We start from the raw sequence: 18,424 nt of genomic DNA, 5'->3' as shown, positions 1-18,424 counted from the left end.
AAATTTTACTTTCTGTATGATGTTCTCTAAGCTAGTTTGTAATTTCAGACATTGTTTTGATAACTACGAGTTGAGTCCTGAGAGACTAGATCGGTTTCTGTAGCAACCGTGACGCTATATCCAAACGTTCGCTACATTGTTTCCCATTGCGTTCTCGTGGTACTTGTCTGTTTACCGCCCAAAATTCCCACCAAAGTTCTGCCTCGTGTTAGTCGCGTGTCACACCTAATATGGAATGACAGCGCTATGTTTCGTTTGTATGCGCCAATCATTAGCGTTGTTTTATTTTCGGAACGTTTTGACATGATATATTCTAGAGTACAAACACGTGTTTGGCACTTCTCCGATTAGCTGTCACCGAGACAAATGCCGCGCTAACGTTGACAATTACATTAACCAGGCAAAGCGCTGTCGTGAGAAGTCCGATTCAGGCCGTCGCTGTAATTCCTTCTATGGTAGCTTCGCAACTTGATGCTCGTTATGCACACCCTCCTTTCTATGCTCTCTACGATGCCAACTCCTCATGGAGCTATTATTTAGCGATCTATATTTTATACCAAGAAGTATTTGCTGTACAACGTATTGATGTTCATGTTGAGTACAAATAAACCAATTTGAATTATATCTCACGTCTGTTCAACTCAAGAAAACACAACGCAATCGATGTCCGTTTCAATAACAATTCCGCATGATTAGTCAGTTCGTTTTATGTGACGAAAAGAACACCCCAACGCCTAGTTTTGCGATATAAACTTATCCACCACATAAATTTGGTGCCGAGACCAGGATATTCAATACTGATTCATCATGCCTCGAAGAATCCTGAACAAAGCAATAGATAGACTGAACAAAGTTGTGACTCAATTAAATATCGCGTTGACACTTGCTGAGGATAGAATCCAAGACTTTGAAGTCACTGACAACAAATCTGAAGTATATCGGCTGATCAAAGTAAGCATACTAGCACTTGACAATCGTATCTCAAACTTACAAAAGGCCTGCGATGAAGTCAGAAATTACGCCGATGTTCTGGACGCAGAGTTTACGGAAACTGAAGAAATCGAACTCAAATTACTAGAGAGGTTTAGTTCGATCAATTTATTCCTGACAGAAAACAAGCCAGCGAAGCAAGAATTACATCCAGTCCCACAACTTGGTCAACACGAAGTAAATCAACAACCAATCCCTCCAGATGATCAACAAGCACCGGTCCAACAGCTCGTACTGCCGCCGACACCTCAAGTCGTACCGCCGCCGACACCTCAAGTCGTACCGCCGCCGACACCTCAAGTCGTACTGCCGCCGACACCTCAAGTCGCACCGCCGCCGACACCTCAAGTCGTACCGCCGCCGACACCTCAAGTCGCGCCGCCGTCGACACCTCAAGTCGCGCCGCCGTCGACACCTCAAGTCGCGCCCCCAGTACCGACGTTTCAAGTCGCGTTTCAACCACCTGTACAACAGTTCGATCAACCCGCTAATGCACCAGTGCCTCAAGTAGAAGTTACACAAAATAACTTTTTGAACAATTCAATTCCAACAGCTCATATTTCAGGTATGAATCCACAATACACTCAATTTAATTCTGTTCAATTGCCACGTATTGATTTGCCCGTCTATTCAGGCGAGTATACGGGGTGGGCTGAATTTTGGGATATGTTCAATGCTGCTGTAGGTTTAAATCCACAACTTAGTCCTATAATCAAATTTGCTTATTTGAAAAGGTCGTTAGAGGGGGAGGCTCTAGAAGTAATAACCGGCTTAGATCTTACTATAGTAAATTACAGTTTGGCACTCCAGCTTTTGACCGAACGATTCGGCCAGCCACATCAAATTATCGCTGCTCACATGCGTGCATTACGCACAGCAGACGCACCGAATTATGATGCCAATTCTTTACGGAAATATCATGATACCCTGGAAAAGCACATCAGGGCACTTCGTTTATTAGGTGTACCAGAGGCGGGCTATGAGAAACTCCTCATACCCATGATACTGGATACATTCCCAGTTCAATTTCAACAAAGTTTAGCGCGATCCAACCCAAGCGGGGAATGGACGTTAGTCACACTCAGTCAGCACATGTTACATGAGGTTAAAATCCTCGCCATAGGTCAGGTACATTACGACACAAACCCTTCAGCAATACATGCTTTCACCCAGAGTACACATGACTCAACACAGTTCAAGTCCAAACGATATGGGCGTCGTAATTACAATAATACTGACAAATCTTACAGTGGTACCACATATTCTGATCAACAGAAACAAAACCATGTCACACAAACTGATCACACTCATGGTAGAACACAAATTGGTGACAGAACCCCACATTGCATATATTGCAAAGGCAAGCATTACACCACAAATTGTACAAATATTTCAACTAGGAAGGATCGAGTCGAATTTATTACCCAAAATAAACGATGCTTTAATTGTTTGGGAAAGCACATGTTGTCTCAATGTAAGTCGCATTTCACTTGCCGTGTTTGTATGAGTAAACATCATACGTCAATTCATTTTGATAAATCTGGAACTGCGCAAACAAATTCAACGAATTCTAGAACGGCAAACTCGCATTTTTCACATTCAGCAAATACTGGTGAACAATCGCGTTTTACCGGTAGTGACTCAAAAATTAACTCTGACAGTCCGCGACGCGCAATGCTTCAAACCGCACGAGTTAGTACGCATTTTCGAGGTACTAACTGTGTTGCTACCCTTCTATTTGACAATGGCAGTGATAGAAACTTTGTCACAAACTCTTTCGCACGTAAACTAGGTGTAATCCCAAATTATAACGAATTATTGAGTCTGAATTCGTTCTCCAATCCGCGTTCCGGTGTGCAGTCCATACCGAGAACCACGCTGTCACTACAAAGCAAAGATGGCATTAAATCCACGATCGATGTACTGATGGTCGACTGTATTTCTGAGGGATTGGAGAACACTGTAACTTACGATATTGCACGTTTGCCACATTTGAGAGGTCTATCGTTGGCCTATCCGCCGTCAAATCGATCCACATTAAACATCGATATTTTGATAGGCGCCGATCATTATTGGGATTTTGTTATACACAACTCACGCATAGTTAGGGGCAAACCAAACGCTATACCGACTGTCTTTGGGTACCTACTGTCAGGGCCTTTCACTACGCACAACAGGACAAACAAAACAAATTCATTCACCATTGCTTCTATCCGAGCACATGACAGTGTAATGGATAAAATGATTGCTAGTTACTGGGACCTGGAGTCAGTGGGTGTTAAAGATACGATTACAAGACAGCAGGCACTCAACATTACACATGAACAACAATACAAAGAATATACCGAAAAATCCAAAATTGAAAATAATATTTCGACCCCAAAAGTGTCCGAGAAATGTGCCCAGTGTCCGACCACTGGTACGAGTGACACCGTTAGCGATCGACCGCTACTTTGTACGCCCCCAAGTCAATCCAGAGGACATGTCAATTCGGAGAACGAAATTAGTCCTCATTTCCATAAATCAGCAGAAGATTTCATAAAAACTGCTGAAACAGTGTCAGGAGATATCATCGATACAAACCGCGAACCTCCTGAGCTACAAAACTCCAAAATTAATGATCAGATCGTTTCGTTACATGTCGCCTCTGAATCTGACAATTTACTCGGCCACCATTTTGAACTTCACAATGAGCCAAACATCGCACCGAAGGAGATTATTCACGCAACTGAATCAAACTCAGAACCTAGTCTTGAAAAGATTATCGATATTCGCCGTTTCAACGATCTACATCGTCTGTTGAAAGCAACTGCTTATATATTTCGTTTCATTTCGAAACTCAAATCCAAATTGAACCACACTCCGAGTAATTTGTCAAGTAGACTTGCTCTCTCAACACAGGAGATATACGACGCGGAACACGCTTGGTTGACATCGATTCAGTCAACACATTTCGGAGACGTTGTCAGTTCTATTCGGAGACAACAATTTAGACATGGCGTACTTCAAAAACAACTTAAACTATTTCTTGACGATAAGTCAATACTGCGAATTGGTGGTCGGCTTCAGAATACCGACTTTCCTTTCGAAACCATGCATCCAATACTCCTTCCTGGTAAACATCGGTTTACTACGCTCATAATTCTTGATGCTCATCATTTATTAAACCACGGTGGGCCGTTAACCACAGTTAACAAAATTTGGGAAAAATATTGGATCACCGCGATTCGCAGACATGTGAATTCTACATTGAGATCTTGTGTCGTTTGTAAGAAGGTCGATGGAACTCCATTTCCCCTTCCTACTCAAGCTCCACTTCCTGATTTTCGAGTGAAGGAAGCAGTCCCATTCGAATTCTGCGGAACAGATTACACGGGACATTTGTTCGTTAGGGACCAACACACTGGTCTTTCTAGTAAAGTTTATGTACTAATTTTTACGTGCGCCTCAACTCGATGTATTCACTTAGAATTAACTCAAGATTTGACCGCCGCATCATTCATTTTGGCTATGCGACGTTTCACTGCTCGACGGTCAACGCCCCGGAAAATGATCTCAGATAACGGTTCCACATTTATAGCCGCCGCTAAGATTTTGAAAGGACTCGAGTCCAGTCCTGAGGTACAAAACTATCTTACCAAAAATCGTATATCGTGGCGTTTTAATCCTAAACGAATGGCGTGGGCCGGAGGCCTATTCGAGAGAATGATAGCCATAACAAAAAATTGCTTGAAGAAAATTCTAGGTCGTGCCAACGTGACTTTTACCGAACTATCCACAATTTTAGTCGAAGTCGAGTCGTCAATAAATGACCGCCCATTAACTCATCTCTCCGCAAGTGTCGACGATTTAGCTCCACTGACTCCATCCCACTTGTTAAATGGACGTCAGATTAGAATGTTACCCCCAGCTATTCCTAGTGTTTCTGAACCCAATTTTGAGATTGATAATATTACTGCAAATAAAAGAGCTATGTATTTATCCTCCCTTCACAATGCTTTTAGTAAGAGATGGCAAAGAGAATATTTGACGTCACTAACTGAGCGTCACTTGAATCAAATCAAAGGGACAACCAATAATTGTATAAAGGTGGGGGATATTGTCCAATTACACCAGGACATCAAAAAACGATGTCATTGGTTACTAGGTCGTGTAACTAAATTGCTTCCAGGCAAGGACGGTATCGTCCGAGTAGTAGAAATACAGACCAAAAACGGCTCAACAAATCGTTCTATACACCATCTTTATCCACTCGAACTAAATGCAGAAACACAAGAGAATACACTCTCAATTCCCGAAGAAGTTATTGGTAGTCCCTCCGTTGAAAATGAATTTTCTAGTCAAATCCACGACTTTTCTAGTCGGCCCGAACCAAGGGCTTCAGCGCTCAAAGCGAGCGAAAGTATACGGCAAATGTGCCGTGATGGTGTTGTATAACTTTGTAGAATTTTGAACTTTGTATTGCACTGTAACTTTATTTCAAGTTTTCAATGAGAATCATTTGTAAAGCAAAATCTGCAATGTGTTCATGATATACTGTATTGTTTTTGATATACCGTGTTATTTGCTGTTTTAGCTAAGATTGAAACTCACAATTCATATCTGATGTTCAATGTGATTGACATGTGTTTATTGTTGAGAGTCTGTCATTTAAATTTCAGAGATTTATTCAAGTTAATTTTAAAATTTATCATGTTCGATTCAGGTTATCCCGAGATCTTCTCGTGATTTTTGCGCCCCGGAGTATGTCGCGCGCAGTTATCTAACATGAACAAATTTTACTTTCTGTATGATGTTCTCTAAGCTAGTTTGTAATTTCAGACATTGTTTTGATAACTACGAGTTGAGTCCTGAGAGACTAGATCGGTTTCTGTAGCAACCGTGACGCTATATCCAAACGTTCGCTACATTGTTTCCCATTGCGTTCTCGTGGTACTTGTCTGTTTACCGCCCAAAATTCCCACCAAAGTTCTGCCTCGTGTTAGTCGCGTGTCACACCTAATATGGAATGACAGCGCTATGTTTCGTTTGTATGCGCCAATCATTAGCGTTGTTTTATTTTCGGAACGTTTTGACATGATATATTCTAGAGTACAAACACGTGTTTGGCACTTCTCCGATTAGCTGTCACCGAGACAAATGCCGCGCTAACGTTGACAATTACATTAACCAGGCAAAGCGCTGTCGTGAGAAGTCCGATTCAGGCCGTCGCTGTAATTCCTTCTATGGTAGCTTCGCAACTTGATGCTCGTTATGCACACCCTCCTTTCTATGCTCTCTACGATGCCAACTCCTCATGGAGCTATTATTTAGCGATCTATATTTTATACCAAGAAGTATTTGCTGTACAACGTATTGATGTTCATGTTGAGTACAAATAAACCAATTTGAATTATATCTCACGTCTGTTCAACTCAAGAAAACACAACGCAATCGATGTCCGTTTCAATAACAATTCCGCATGATTAGTCAGTTCGTTTTATGTGACGAAAAGAACACCCCAACGCCTAGTTTTGCGATATAAACTTATCCACCACACATACTACTGCTTTCATGAATAGCTCGCTGTACTTCAGTACTAACCTTAAATCTCTGATATAGTAGATGAAAAAAAAAGGCCTAATCATAGTGTTATTCACCGATTTTTGATTAATCCATTCAAAATACTGTTTTTGAGTGAATGGCTATATTCAAAATGAGAATTGTCCATACACAAGGATGTAAGGGTATAGTGTATTGAAATGACCATGCCCATATTTTAAAAACCAGTTTGCAAAATCACTCCCAAATTATAACTTGGATGTTCAATTAACTGTTCACTAAAATTTGAGTTATTAACAGTTAGCTGAACTTGAAATTACTGACTCAAAGTCTGGTTAACAGTTAATTAAAGTTGAAGTTATCTACAGGAATTTCTCTTTCATGAAACATGAACTTGAAGTCGGCATGGTTTTGATAAAGTGGGTTTGTTTTTGTTAACTTGATGTTCTTAACTCAAACAATTTGTCATTTATGAATATGCTAATAAGCTAACAAAACCACTGTATAAACACCACATGCAATTGCTATATCTATTATTAAAAAGACTTCTTTATGGGCCTCACCGCCCCTAACTTAAACCTCACCCCTCAAGATCCAATTGTAATTGTATATGCCCCTCCAGATTTGTGAAGAGGGGCATATACAATTAAAATAGAGGGGGCATGGTTAGGTTTCGAGTTGAGGGATATTAAGGAAGTCTTACCCTATTTTTGTATGTTATTAACATTAAAATTCTCATTGATGCTAATAGATGTCAATGTGAAGATTCAGAAATAATTCCAAATCTGGTATGAGTACATTGTTTCTATTGTAGTGTTAGATAAGTGTGGTATGTTCAGGGAAATTGTATTCTTACTAGAGGTGCTATGTGGAATATTTGTTGCTGTTTTGTATAATGTTTATTGATTGAATTCTGTAGCAGCATTTGTATATGTCACTGCTATAGTTGAGTTGTTACTATGATTGTATGCAAAAGACCGATCTGTTCACAGTACATTATCACACATCCCCTATACAAATATATTATGCGAAACCTGAAAAGACAGTTTGGTAGATGTGTTATCGGTAATGTTGTTATTTTAATTTTACTTGCTTTATGTTGTATTGGTCGAACACCAGGAAAGTTTAGGTTTCCTGAATGTGGGTGGATTTTCATTTTCATGAGTACTATTAGTTAAAATGCCTATCTTGCTTGTTTTAATAACACTTGCATGAAATGTACGTGTAAGGTTTGGATTGCAATAAAAGAACTTCAACTGAGATATAACTGTAATGCTTTTTTTATTTGTTCAGTGTCTGGATTGCAAGTATGTTGCTTGGTAATGTTAAGATGGCAAGTTTGATAATTCATTCACTTGTATTGTTTTCCTGGGGAGCTGAGTTGCTCAAGTTACAAAAATGACCATGCCCAAATTATAACTTGTTTAATTAAAGCGGGATGGTCGTCACCTGCGCACGCGCGGGAATTGAGTCCCAAGCGACGATAATAACACACGCTAAAAATCGCAAAAGCTCATGGGTATGCGCATATTTGTAAACAATGACACGCTATGGCCATTGTCAAAATGTTGTCAACAACCAATCACAAGATTGGTTACGAACCAGTTGAGCAAGGCTAACCGAGTCGTGACCTCGATGTTGTTCGTAACCAGTCTTATAATTGGTTGTTGACAAAATGCTGAACAGGCCACGCCTCCAGCTGTGCAAACCGTTACTTATTCGTAAATTGAGTCAATTTGTGTAGTTTTCTTGATTCTGCAGATATAGGTAAAATATAGGTAAGGCTTTGGCGAAATGTGAAAGAGCAACTAATAATCTTCAACCTTGTATTTTTTATAGATTTTATTTTTCAATCTGTTCGTCTGTTTTTTCAAGTTTAAAAAATATGAGCTGACTGGAGCCTTCATTCCTTGTCTATTTCTTACACTAGATACCAGCCGATACCCCCCCCCCCCCATAGGGAGTGCGTACAGTTGATCATGATTCCTGGGCTCCCTGTGGGCAGACGCTTGTTTGTAAACAATGACACGCTATGGCCAACTGACGCAAGCGCAGGTGACGACTTCCATGCTTTAAACGTACAATACCTCCTAAGTTACACAGGGGCTTGCCAATTGACGGCGTATCCCCTCGTGCTCGCATGCACAAGGGGATTCGTCGTCAATTGACAAGCCCCTGTGCTAATTGATATGCAAATCAGTTTAATGTACCGTGTGCTAAGTTCTTGTGGTAATGATGGAACATCATTTGTAATAATAATCATCTTTATTGTAATCGTATCCTCTATGGGACTTTATTATAGAATACAATGTCCTGGGTACGACGTTAAAATTGCATCCGGTTGCGGAGTTTTTGTACTCGGGAGAATGAGGTTACCCTTTGCCGCAACTACCTCCAGGTCACCCTTGGGCAAGGTGTAGCACCTGTGAGCCTTGGGTGCCAACTTCCCACATAACAAGTTCGGTTGACGTCAGTAAGGGCATACGGTCGTAAAACTCCTGCACAAATAGATCCGCACAGGTGGACAATTTTTCATGTAAATATGTAGATATTAGTTTCAGTTGTACTTAGCATTTGGCAGGGGGGATCGTAACCTCTTGTGGTAAGAACCAGTGTGACTGGCCTGCCAACGGGGTACTAAGGATTTCATTGGAAAAGTTATCAATTACATCCGTTAATGTAATTTCGTTTTACATACCCGTAAATCAAAAATCACAATAAAAGTATAGCAATGGAAAAAAAAAATAAAAGAGTATAAAACAAAGTTATTAATAAAATATAATAAATTAAAGTAAATGTTTTTATTCATTTTGAGGCAGCTGGCAGTACTTTTTTCAAGTTGTTCTCCCTGATTTTAAAACAATCATCTATGTACTTAGCAATTTGAGGAGCTAATTTGTTACAACCATTGTTTAGTATTGCAACTATTTTTTCTTTGTCAGGAAGTTTTGGAGGTAGCATCAAATTTTTGAGAAGCTCATTTTTTTCTTTTTTTTTATAGAGACCGCATTTAAGAAGGAAGTGCTCTTCATTTTCTATTTCGTTTAATTGACAAAACTGACATTTTCTTTTTGAAATGTCAATGTTTTTATGTCTTCCAGTTTCTATTCCTAACACATGAGCTCTAATTCTTAGTTTGGTCATGGATGACCTGTGAAAGGGATTTTGCACAGTTTCTAAATATTTTTCAAAAGTGAATTTTGTTTATAGATGTCTGTATGTGCAGAGTTTATTCTGATGTTTTTTTCCCCCCTTATTATCATCATACATTGAATCTAAACAGTATGTTTGAAAGTTGGCTGTAGTGCAAGCTTTTCAGAGACTGATTTAGGCAGCTTTTCATCCTTGTAATGATTTTCTTCCCAAATGTGACTCATGTTTAAATGAGTCAACAGATTCTTTATACCAGATGTCCAATTATAGATGTTTAAATTAAATTGTAATGACAATCTGTAACGATAACGTAATTTGGTTTGACAGCGCGAGGTTTGAGTTGAACTGAAAAAACAAACGCATTACGAGTTTCACTGATGATGGCGCAACAGGAATTCTGACCTGAGCGACGTCAAGTTCATTACAGGTGTTTATAGTTGACTCCGGGGTAACGCTTCCACGTGCAAAGCCAAAACCAGCTAACAGCAAATACAGAACGCAAAAATTGAAATTGGCGCAAACATCCATAGGATGACGAAAACAGTGACTACATTTTTCAATTATTACGACCGATATTAGCAAACCCAACAGGAGTATATTCCCCACGAACATAACCAAGAATACATAATTAGCTATCAGTTATGAGATAATTACTGCGAATATCTAAATAGATTCTAGTCAGTATTTAGATCGCCTATAAATGCCGCAATGTACCGGTAATTGCGTCTCTGGTTATTTTCAACAGAGACCAACTTCTATATAAACGTGACGTCTAGAAGCGGGAGATAGAAAACATCATGATTCGTTCCATTCTGTGAAGCGTGTTTCTGTGGCAAGATGTATGTAGTCGTGATTTAACACATACCCAAAGATAAGATAGACAGTGAGTGGTACGGTATTTTAATAAACATGTATCTACTAAAGTAAAAAATAAGTTAATTTACAGATATAAACACTTAAAATACGTTTGATAATTGATTATGGTCGTTGATTTTCGTGGATCGAAAAAACATGCATAAATAAAACCATAGTTCAGCCAGAACTCATTACCAACAAAACTATTGCGAATTCTCAAAGAGATAACTTAATGTGTATGAACAAAAAATCGAAACGAAATTATCATATCACCATGCCGTGCATCAGCTGGAACCTCAAAGTACCCAGTGATCGGTGTGTTCACTGACAATACCGTGACGTACACATGAGTTCATGCTGGAGTACGTATTTGACAGAATTTTAAATATTTTACTGTTTACTTACTTTTTTTACCAAATTTTCTGCCAACCGTATTGTTACGGTTATTGTTTTTTGAGGCAGTTTACACGCATAAGAGACGACTAAAATATGTTTGAATTTGTGCGAATAAATAATATCATTGGTACATGAAGTCAATACATAATCATAGCCAGGTGAATGATTTTCATTATTTTGCGAAACATTTATAATTTTTTTTTTCAATTTCTACACTTCTGGTCAGACCATGGCTACCACAGTTTTTAATACATGTACCACAAAAGAACAGCATGCTAACAAGGAGAGGGAAATGATTTGATTCTATAGGGTCAGGGGAACAATATAAAACATTATCATTTTAGAAAACAGCGCCAAGAGTCAACAAATACAATGATTTCTATAGAACCATATCCCCGAAATCGAATAAAGGAATGGGAATCTAATAACCGCATTTTAATACATTTAAAATCCAACGAAAAAAGGTTACAGTCCGATTCATGAAAGCGTGAATCTTTTCAATATGAAAGGACAACTTGACCAAACACTGACCCAAAACCTTACCGCCGTCCTTGCGAACCCGTTATAATAACGGCCAGGCGATGGCCAAATAAATGAACCTTGGCCTGCGACCGGAACTCTGGTGCGACCTTATGTAATGGTCTTTTTCCTGCATGTCTGAGAGTCCTTCGGGTAAATGTTTTATAAATAATTTATAAATTTCCATTAAAGCCGTTCATGCCTTCATGAAATAGTGTATGATAAAAGTTTAATTTATATTATATTGATCAGACTTTAAATATACTGTGCAAATACGAATAAAAAATAATTTCCGTGACCACTGTTGTTGTGTGTTTTCAATCTCCCAGGTAGAGTTCCATTTCTACGAATAAACGCAAGGAGCTTTGGGAAGGAGAATGGGTGGCAGAGATACTTTCGTTGATCTGATGAAAGCAGTTATAAATACCGCCGAAGAGGGCGTGTTGTTCTTGGCTGATTTTATCCACAGCCGAAGAATCAACTTTATATATGATTTAGCAGTACGAAGCTTGTATCACTGAAACACGAAGATGACGCTTTTTCACAGCCTTCGATTAACTCGGGCAGTTGTCAGTCACTGTAGAACAAAGACATTTATAGCACAAAATGTGAGAACATTTTCAGTATCACACAGTAAAACACTCTTCGTCAGGGGAAATGACACTCAGTTGTCACCGGTCATAAATTCAGGCGAGTATGCATTAAGTTTTCTCTCACAGTATCATTGGGGCGGGACCCGGGAGGGGGGGGGGCACTATATATTAAAACCTTACACCATGTGCATTCTTGCTAAAGATAATAGGCACCTGGGGCTGGCAGCACATTGGGCCATTCCAGTTTACATCTGCACCCCCCCCGTTGATCAGGTCGGATTTCCAGCACTGTATGATGGGGAAAATACCCCGGAATTCCAACTGTATATGGAGAAACAGAATCTGGAAATCAAGACGAGTATGGAAAAAAAATTCTGGAAATCCAGGCAGTTATGGCTACTAAATTAAATATGGCCTAGTTTATCTCACCACATACCGGTTGATGAGGTTGGATTTCAAACACTGTATGACTGAAAAAATTCTGACTGTATTGGGCCAGTATGAAATAGTTATTTCTGAAATTAGATAATGATGGTGGGACGAATGAGCTCATCAACACCGTGAATCAGGACTAGTTTGGATTTCCATTATCAGATATAAAATTTTGAACTTGGTAAATTAGCATATGATGAGAGTTATATTTGGAAATCCTACTCTGTATGGTGGCACAATGGAAGTCATCAACACCATAAGTAGCAACTATAGTTTTGGATTTCCATTACTGTATGGTGAATGGTGGGGGGGGGGGTGGATATAAACTGGAATGGCCCATTGGCAAGCCATACCTCCTAGACATATTTAAGGTAGAAGCCTGCTCATAAATTAAAAAACCCAGAATTTATTCATTTTGCAATAAATTGTACTCCAAGGCAATATAAGGATATTGACCTGAAAAAAGTTGGGTGTCACCAGCATTTTTTTCGAGAAATTGATGGTTTTATTTTAGTGGAAAATCGCCATTTTGACACTATTATAATGCTTTTACCACAGGTTTCTATGGCAGAGATATTATGCAATATCTCAAAATCTAGCCTGGTGACATAGGATGAAAAAAACATATATTATTAATGATGGAGTACTTTTTGTTGTTCTGAATTATTTAAAAAATCTGGGTGTCAAAAAGTGTCAAAAAATGCAGTTTTTCTTCAACATTGTGTTCTATGGAAATGTTCTAAAAATAGCAATTTTCAAGAAATATTAGGACGCGTTTCTCGAAAACTGTAACACACAAAATAATGCTATTTCATTGTACCATGAGACATTAGCTTCATGATTGTACATAATAAACTAATGAACATTGTCATGTGATTTATGACCAATTTTGTCAAAAATTATGACTAGGCTTCTTTCTACCTTAAGAAAAAAACACCAACTACTGCTGACACATATTGAGAACATCCTACCCCCTATTGTGAGCATTCTCTGCCGTTTTTTGCACTCAAGTGGAGTGTGATCAACTCAACTCAGCTACTTATGCGCTTGCTGTGTATACAACTCCTGTTGGTGTAATTCGTTGTTTGATGAAGAAAGATGAGAACTATATTGACATGATTGTGAATATGATCATTTATTTGATTGTTTAATAGGCAATGCACACATCTTTGCCCAGATTCTTATTCCATCAGATACCGGTATGCAATTTTATGTTCAACCCAGAGTGACTTTGGCATGAATTCGGAAGTGTGGATGACCTCGGGTGTGACTTTCCATATGCTCGTTTTGGAAGTGGCGGGAAAGTCCCGGTGCGAAAGTTCAGGCGGGCGGTTGGACCCTGGTCGCGGCTATGGGTCTGCCAATTCAGGGCCTATGGCGGTGTATGGGAGTGATTGTTGCAAGAGGGAGACTACAGCGGGTGCAGCAACCTTGTGAGTTTATTCCTGGGGGCCTATTGCAGACATTGGCATTTTAAAGGGGGTCTATTTGCCTCTCGCACGAGCCCGCTTTAGAAGGTGAAAAACACCGCCCTTTTCCCACTATATTTGGAATGCACATGGGGTAGTAACGGCATATAGAGTGAACCCCCCCTCCCTTCTGGGCAAATAATTTACACCCCCCTTTTTTTCCCTCCCACAAATAGTCCCTCTCACCACAAAATCCTCTACCACCCCAATTTTCAAAGTGTAAGCCCACTCATGAATACAAATACCCATAATTTATTAATTTTTCAATAAATTCCACTTTCGGGCAATATACTATCGACGCAACAAACTTGTTCCCTTCATTTTATAAATATTTATAAATTTCAATGGCAGTTGAATCCCATTGCAGTGCAAAACTATGTTGTATGAAAATGTTTCAGTCTTATTTAGTCAACCAATAGAAACCTCTCATTTCAGTATAAATTGTGAAATTTATGGGAATGGGTTTGTTGTGCTGATAGTACAGTAAAGAGTATATTAAAAACACTATTTTTAACACTTTCAGTCACACAAATAACTTATGAATTACACAGGCTGTTTGAAACACTGTAAACTAGGAGATATCATTATCTGCCTTCGCCTCCTAACTACGACCAAAAAACTATAGACATGCTACAAACAACAGATTGCCTGTTAACACTCAACATTTGTATCAAATTTAGAACTATTTACAGATCTGTATCTTCAACAACCACAAAGATGGCTTAGCAGCGACATTAATCCTGAAGATTTCCCATCAGTGGATTACAATGATCTGATAGCTTTACTAGATTCCGGTGATGTACAACTTATTGATGTCCGGGAACCGGATGAATTAATAGAATATGGAAAAATACCGAAATCTTTGAATATACCATGTAAGTCTAGAACTTTAGAGATATTTTAATTTCATTCAAGACATGGCAACTGCAACCGCCCACATTTTCAAAAAGGAGCACTTGCTGATTAGATAATGTTTAACTATATTTATCTCATTAATATTAACTAGAACTGATGTTGATGTTACAATACCATTTTTGGATTGGTCAATTTGAATTCTAATATCCATTTTGATTCATAAAAACATATCTATATATTCATAAAACTTTTATAGCAATCACGGCTTCATGCCCTTTTCTGTATTTTTCTCCTGAATATTTTTACCACACCATCCTTTTTTTTTTGTCTTTTCTATTTGTTTTATTTGCAATTTTTCATATATATTGGGTGCCAACATATGATGAAAACTGAAAAAAAATGAATAATCAAAAATAGTCAATACCAACATGAGATCAACTTACCGATAACTTACCTCATTGTTTATAATCTCTGTAAGTTCTATTACCGGCATTCTGAAAGTTTTTCACACCATTCATGGTAATTCATCTCTTCATTACAGTGAGCCGACTAACTAAGAGTTTAAGCATGAATGAATCAAATTTTATAGAGCAGTTTGGAAAGGAAATGCCTATGAAATGGAATATTAACTTAATTTTTCATAGTATGGGTCCAATTAGAAGTAAAGCAGCTATGAAGCTGGCCCACAAACTAGGATTCTTGAAGTAAGTTCTGTTTGTCCTAAAGATTACCGTTGTTTCAGAATGTGTTATATTGTCCTTTTACGAAGGTCATGTCTTGGAACCAGAAATCAAACTCAATTCATCAGGTTTGTATTATACAATAAGGTGTTTTTCTCGTTTACTGTGAGATCTCGCTTAAGCGTAAAAGACGTGGATCAAATGTCTGCTGCAAAAAAATAGGAAGATTTGATTTTGACATTGAATTTCAATGTATAAATTCTTATCATTCAGAGAAGAAATTGGCATTGAGACACTACTGTAAAATACTTTATCTTAGCTGGAATTAATTTTCACTGAAAAGACATTTTGGGATTTTTGTATTGAATTTATTTTAACTGATTTTTGACAAGTTGAATGTAAAATATAGGAAAAAGGTATATTCGCTGGATTTTATTTTCACTGAATCATTCCTTCAGCGAAAATTAATTCTAAGCGAAATTAATGTATTTTACAGTTTTAGGTACATTAAAATTAACCATCATCAATTGGGTATATCACATAGTTTTGCGTTTGTCAAATCCCATGTAATGTTTTGCCACCACTACAATGCTATGACTTTTGTTTGTTTTATTTTTATGTTTTGTTTTTCCAATTCTCTTTTATAACTTCTTTTTACATTCAGTAATTAAAGCAGATTGAATCATGGACCCTGCAAAATTTTGAGAACAATACAAACATGTCATGCCTATGCCATGTGATAAGAATATTGTACAGTACTGCCTTGGCGGTATCCACAGTACCAAAGTACTGCTATGAGTTACACATACACACAGTATGTATGTTTGTTATGACTGTATCACATAGCAAGGTTTTAGTATTCTCTTAGCACCATCAAATATCAGTTCCTCTGCCTCACTGTAATTATTAGTATACATGACTACTGTATTTGTTTTACATTGCTGACAGAATGATTTATCATCATTGTTCTAAAATGCTACCATGTAAAAGTGATGTCACTTTGGTGCCTTGCTGAACAGTTTACATCAACAATTTCTTATAAATAATAATTCTCGTGAGTCAGGAGGTGAAAATGTACAAATACATTGCATAAACAGAAAATTACATAAAAATAGCTTCAATGAGAGCTCAAGACATTTTCATATGTTGAAGTTCATATGTGCATCTAATAGAGGAAATAAAAAACCCCAAACCCCATCTGTAACACCTTTTTTTCTGGGTCTGGAAAACCCAAACCCCACCTGTTAAACATTTTTTTCTGAAACTAGATAACCCAAACCCCACTTGTTAAACCTATTTTCTGGGACTAGAGAGGTCAAACCACATCTGTTAAACATTTTTTTCTGGTTCTGGAGAACCCAACCTCCATCTTTTTTGTCAAATTAGGAAGCTGTATTTAATATATTTTTACATAAAATCTCATTTTAACTTTCTCTTTCCTCAATAATATTTTTCAAAGATAATTTTGCTCAGTTTTTTATGTTAAGAAAATGTTTTCAGCAGAAATAAATTTTCCTACAGTACAGCATTTTCATAAATCACACAAACTCATCACAGACATCAATTACTGCCAGTTATGATTACTACCAGTAGTAGCTGCAGGGTTCAAGGTACTATAGCGCCCTCTAACCAGCTTTGTGTTGACTACTTTTGTTTGTGTTTATTGGTTTAGCCGCAGTCCCTCTTTTGATGAAGGGACTGTTTAGCCAATAGTTTAAGTGATAGGCATAGTATGGTGAATTATACTTGTGTAAATTACATTTATCTTCACCATAAAATAAATGTTACAAAAGATGCAGAAACCAGTAGTACGAAATTCCCTACCAGCGAATGAAATAAAGCTGAATGGTAATTACTCTGACAGCATGAGTTACTGCGCCCTCAATGGCAAGATTAGTTTATGTACAAATGAATCTGTTGGTGAGGGCGCAATAACTTATGCCACAATGTATGGCTGGAAGGTACTACTTTTAATAGTTAGCATTAAATTTTAGTGACCTTCTCCAAAATAAACCTATATAATATTTCCATATATATTGTCCTGTCCAAAGCTAATTTAACACCTAATTTAGCTAAAGTTTATAATTACATCATTTTTAGAAATGATTATTTAGCTAATTTGCAGCTAACCAAGGATGTGGCTAAAATGGAATGCGACTACATGACAGTTGTTTTATAAACTGGTACATCTAATATGTATTTATATATAATTGTCAGCTTTTACATTGTCTTACAGAGCCAGACATTATCCAGGTGGATGGGAAGAATGGTCTGAAAAGCAAGGACTTCCTTTGAAAAAAGAATGAAACTCCATCAGAAGACTAATAATTTTTCTTCTTCCATCTCTGAAAATCATTCTGTTATCTTTTCCTGTGTTGCAGTATTAGTTTATAAATCAACTGACTTTTAAATAGCTAGATGATTTGATTATCCGCACTGACTATTCACCATGTGTCAAGTTACTATAATAGTGTACAGAAATAATCATTAAACTAACAAATTCATGATACTGTAATATCTAACTACAAAAAAAATGGAATTTTATTTATTTATTTTATATTGAAATTGTTACAACTTGTTGTATACATCAAGATACCATCTGTTAAGATAATCTACCGATATATAGTTTTTATAATACATTTTTCCATTCCTATTATTTACAGAAAGGCTTGTCTTTCATTTCATTTATATCCTTCACAAATTCACATTTCATAGAGGGATGTGTATTGGGTGCACGAATCTGAATTCCTGGGCTTCCACAAAGGATAGAATAGTTTTATCTACTTATGCTGCTGTAACATTTACATTATATCAAGGAATACCTTTTCTTGATGTTTGTCAGGATGTTTGCCCTGGTTTACATTTCTGTGGATGATGACATGTTTTTTAGACATTTTCGTGAATAATTCATGGTTAGAAATTCTATTCTTTGTCATAGGTG

The 18,424-nt window shown here is 37.6% G+C and overlaps 1 protein-coding gene across 1 annotated transcript; it reads left to right on the top strand.

The window, feature by feature from the left end:
• Positions 1-807: 807 nt before the first annotated feature.
• LOC102810056 (uncharacterized) lies at positions 808-18,189 on the top strand. Its single transcript, XM_085496744.1, has 5 exons — positions 808-1,245; positions 1,465-5,392; positions 14,629-14,823; positions 15,345-15,507; positions 17,720-18,189. The coding sequence occupies exons 1-5, from the start codon at positions 808-810 to the stop codon at positions 17,787-17,789; spliced, it is 4,794 nt and encodes a 1,597-aa protein (XP_085352870.1). The 3' UTR covers positions 17,790-18,189.
• The last annotated feature ends 235 nt before the right edge of the window (positions 18,190-18,424 follow it).

This window comes from Saccoglossus kowalevskii, chromosome 1, assembly GCF_978046115.1.
Source record: "Saccoglossus kowalevskii chromosome 1, keSacKowa6.1, whole genome shotgun sequence".
NCBI lineage: Eukaryota > Metazoa > Hemichordata > Enteropneusta > Harrimaniidae > Saccoglossus > Saccoglossus kowalevskii.
The sequence above is the reverse complement of the archived record's forward strand: the minus strand, read 5'-3'. Positions and strand labels throughout refer to the sequence as shown.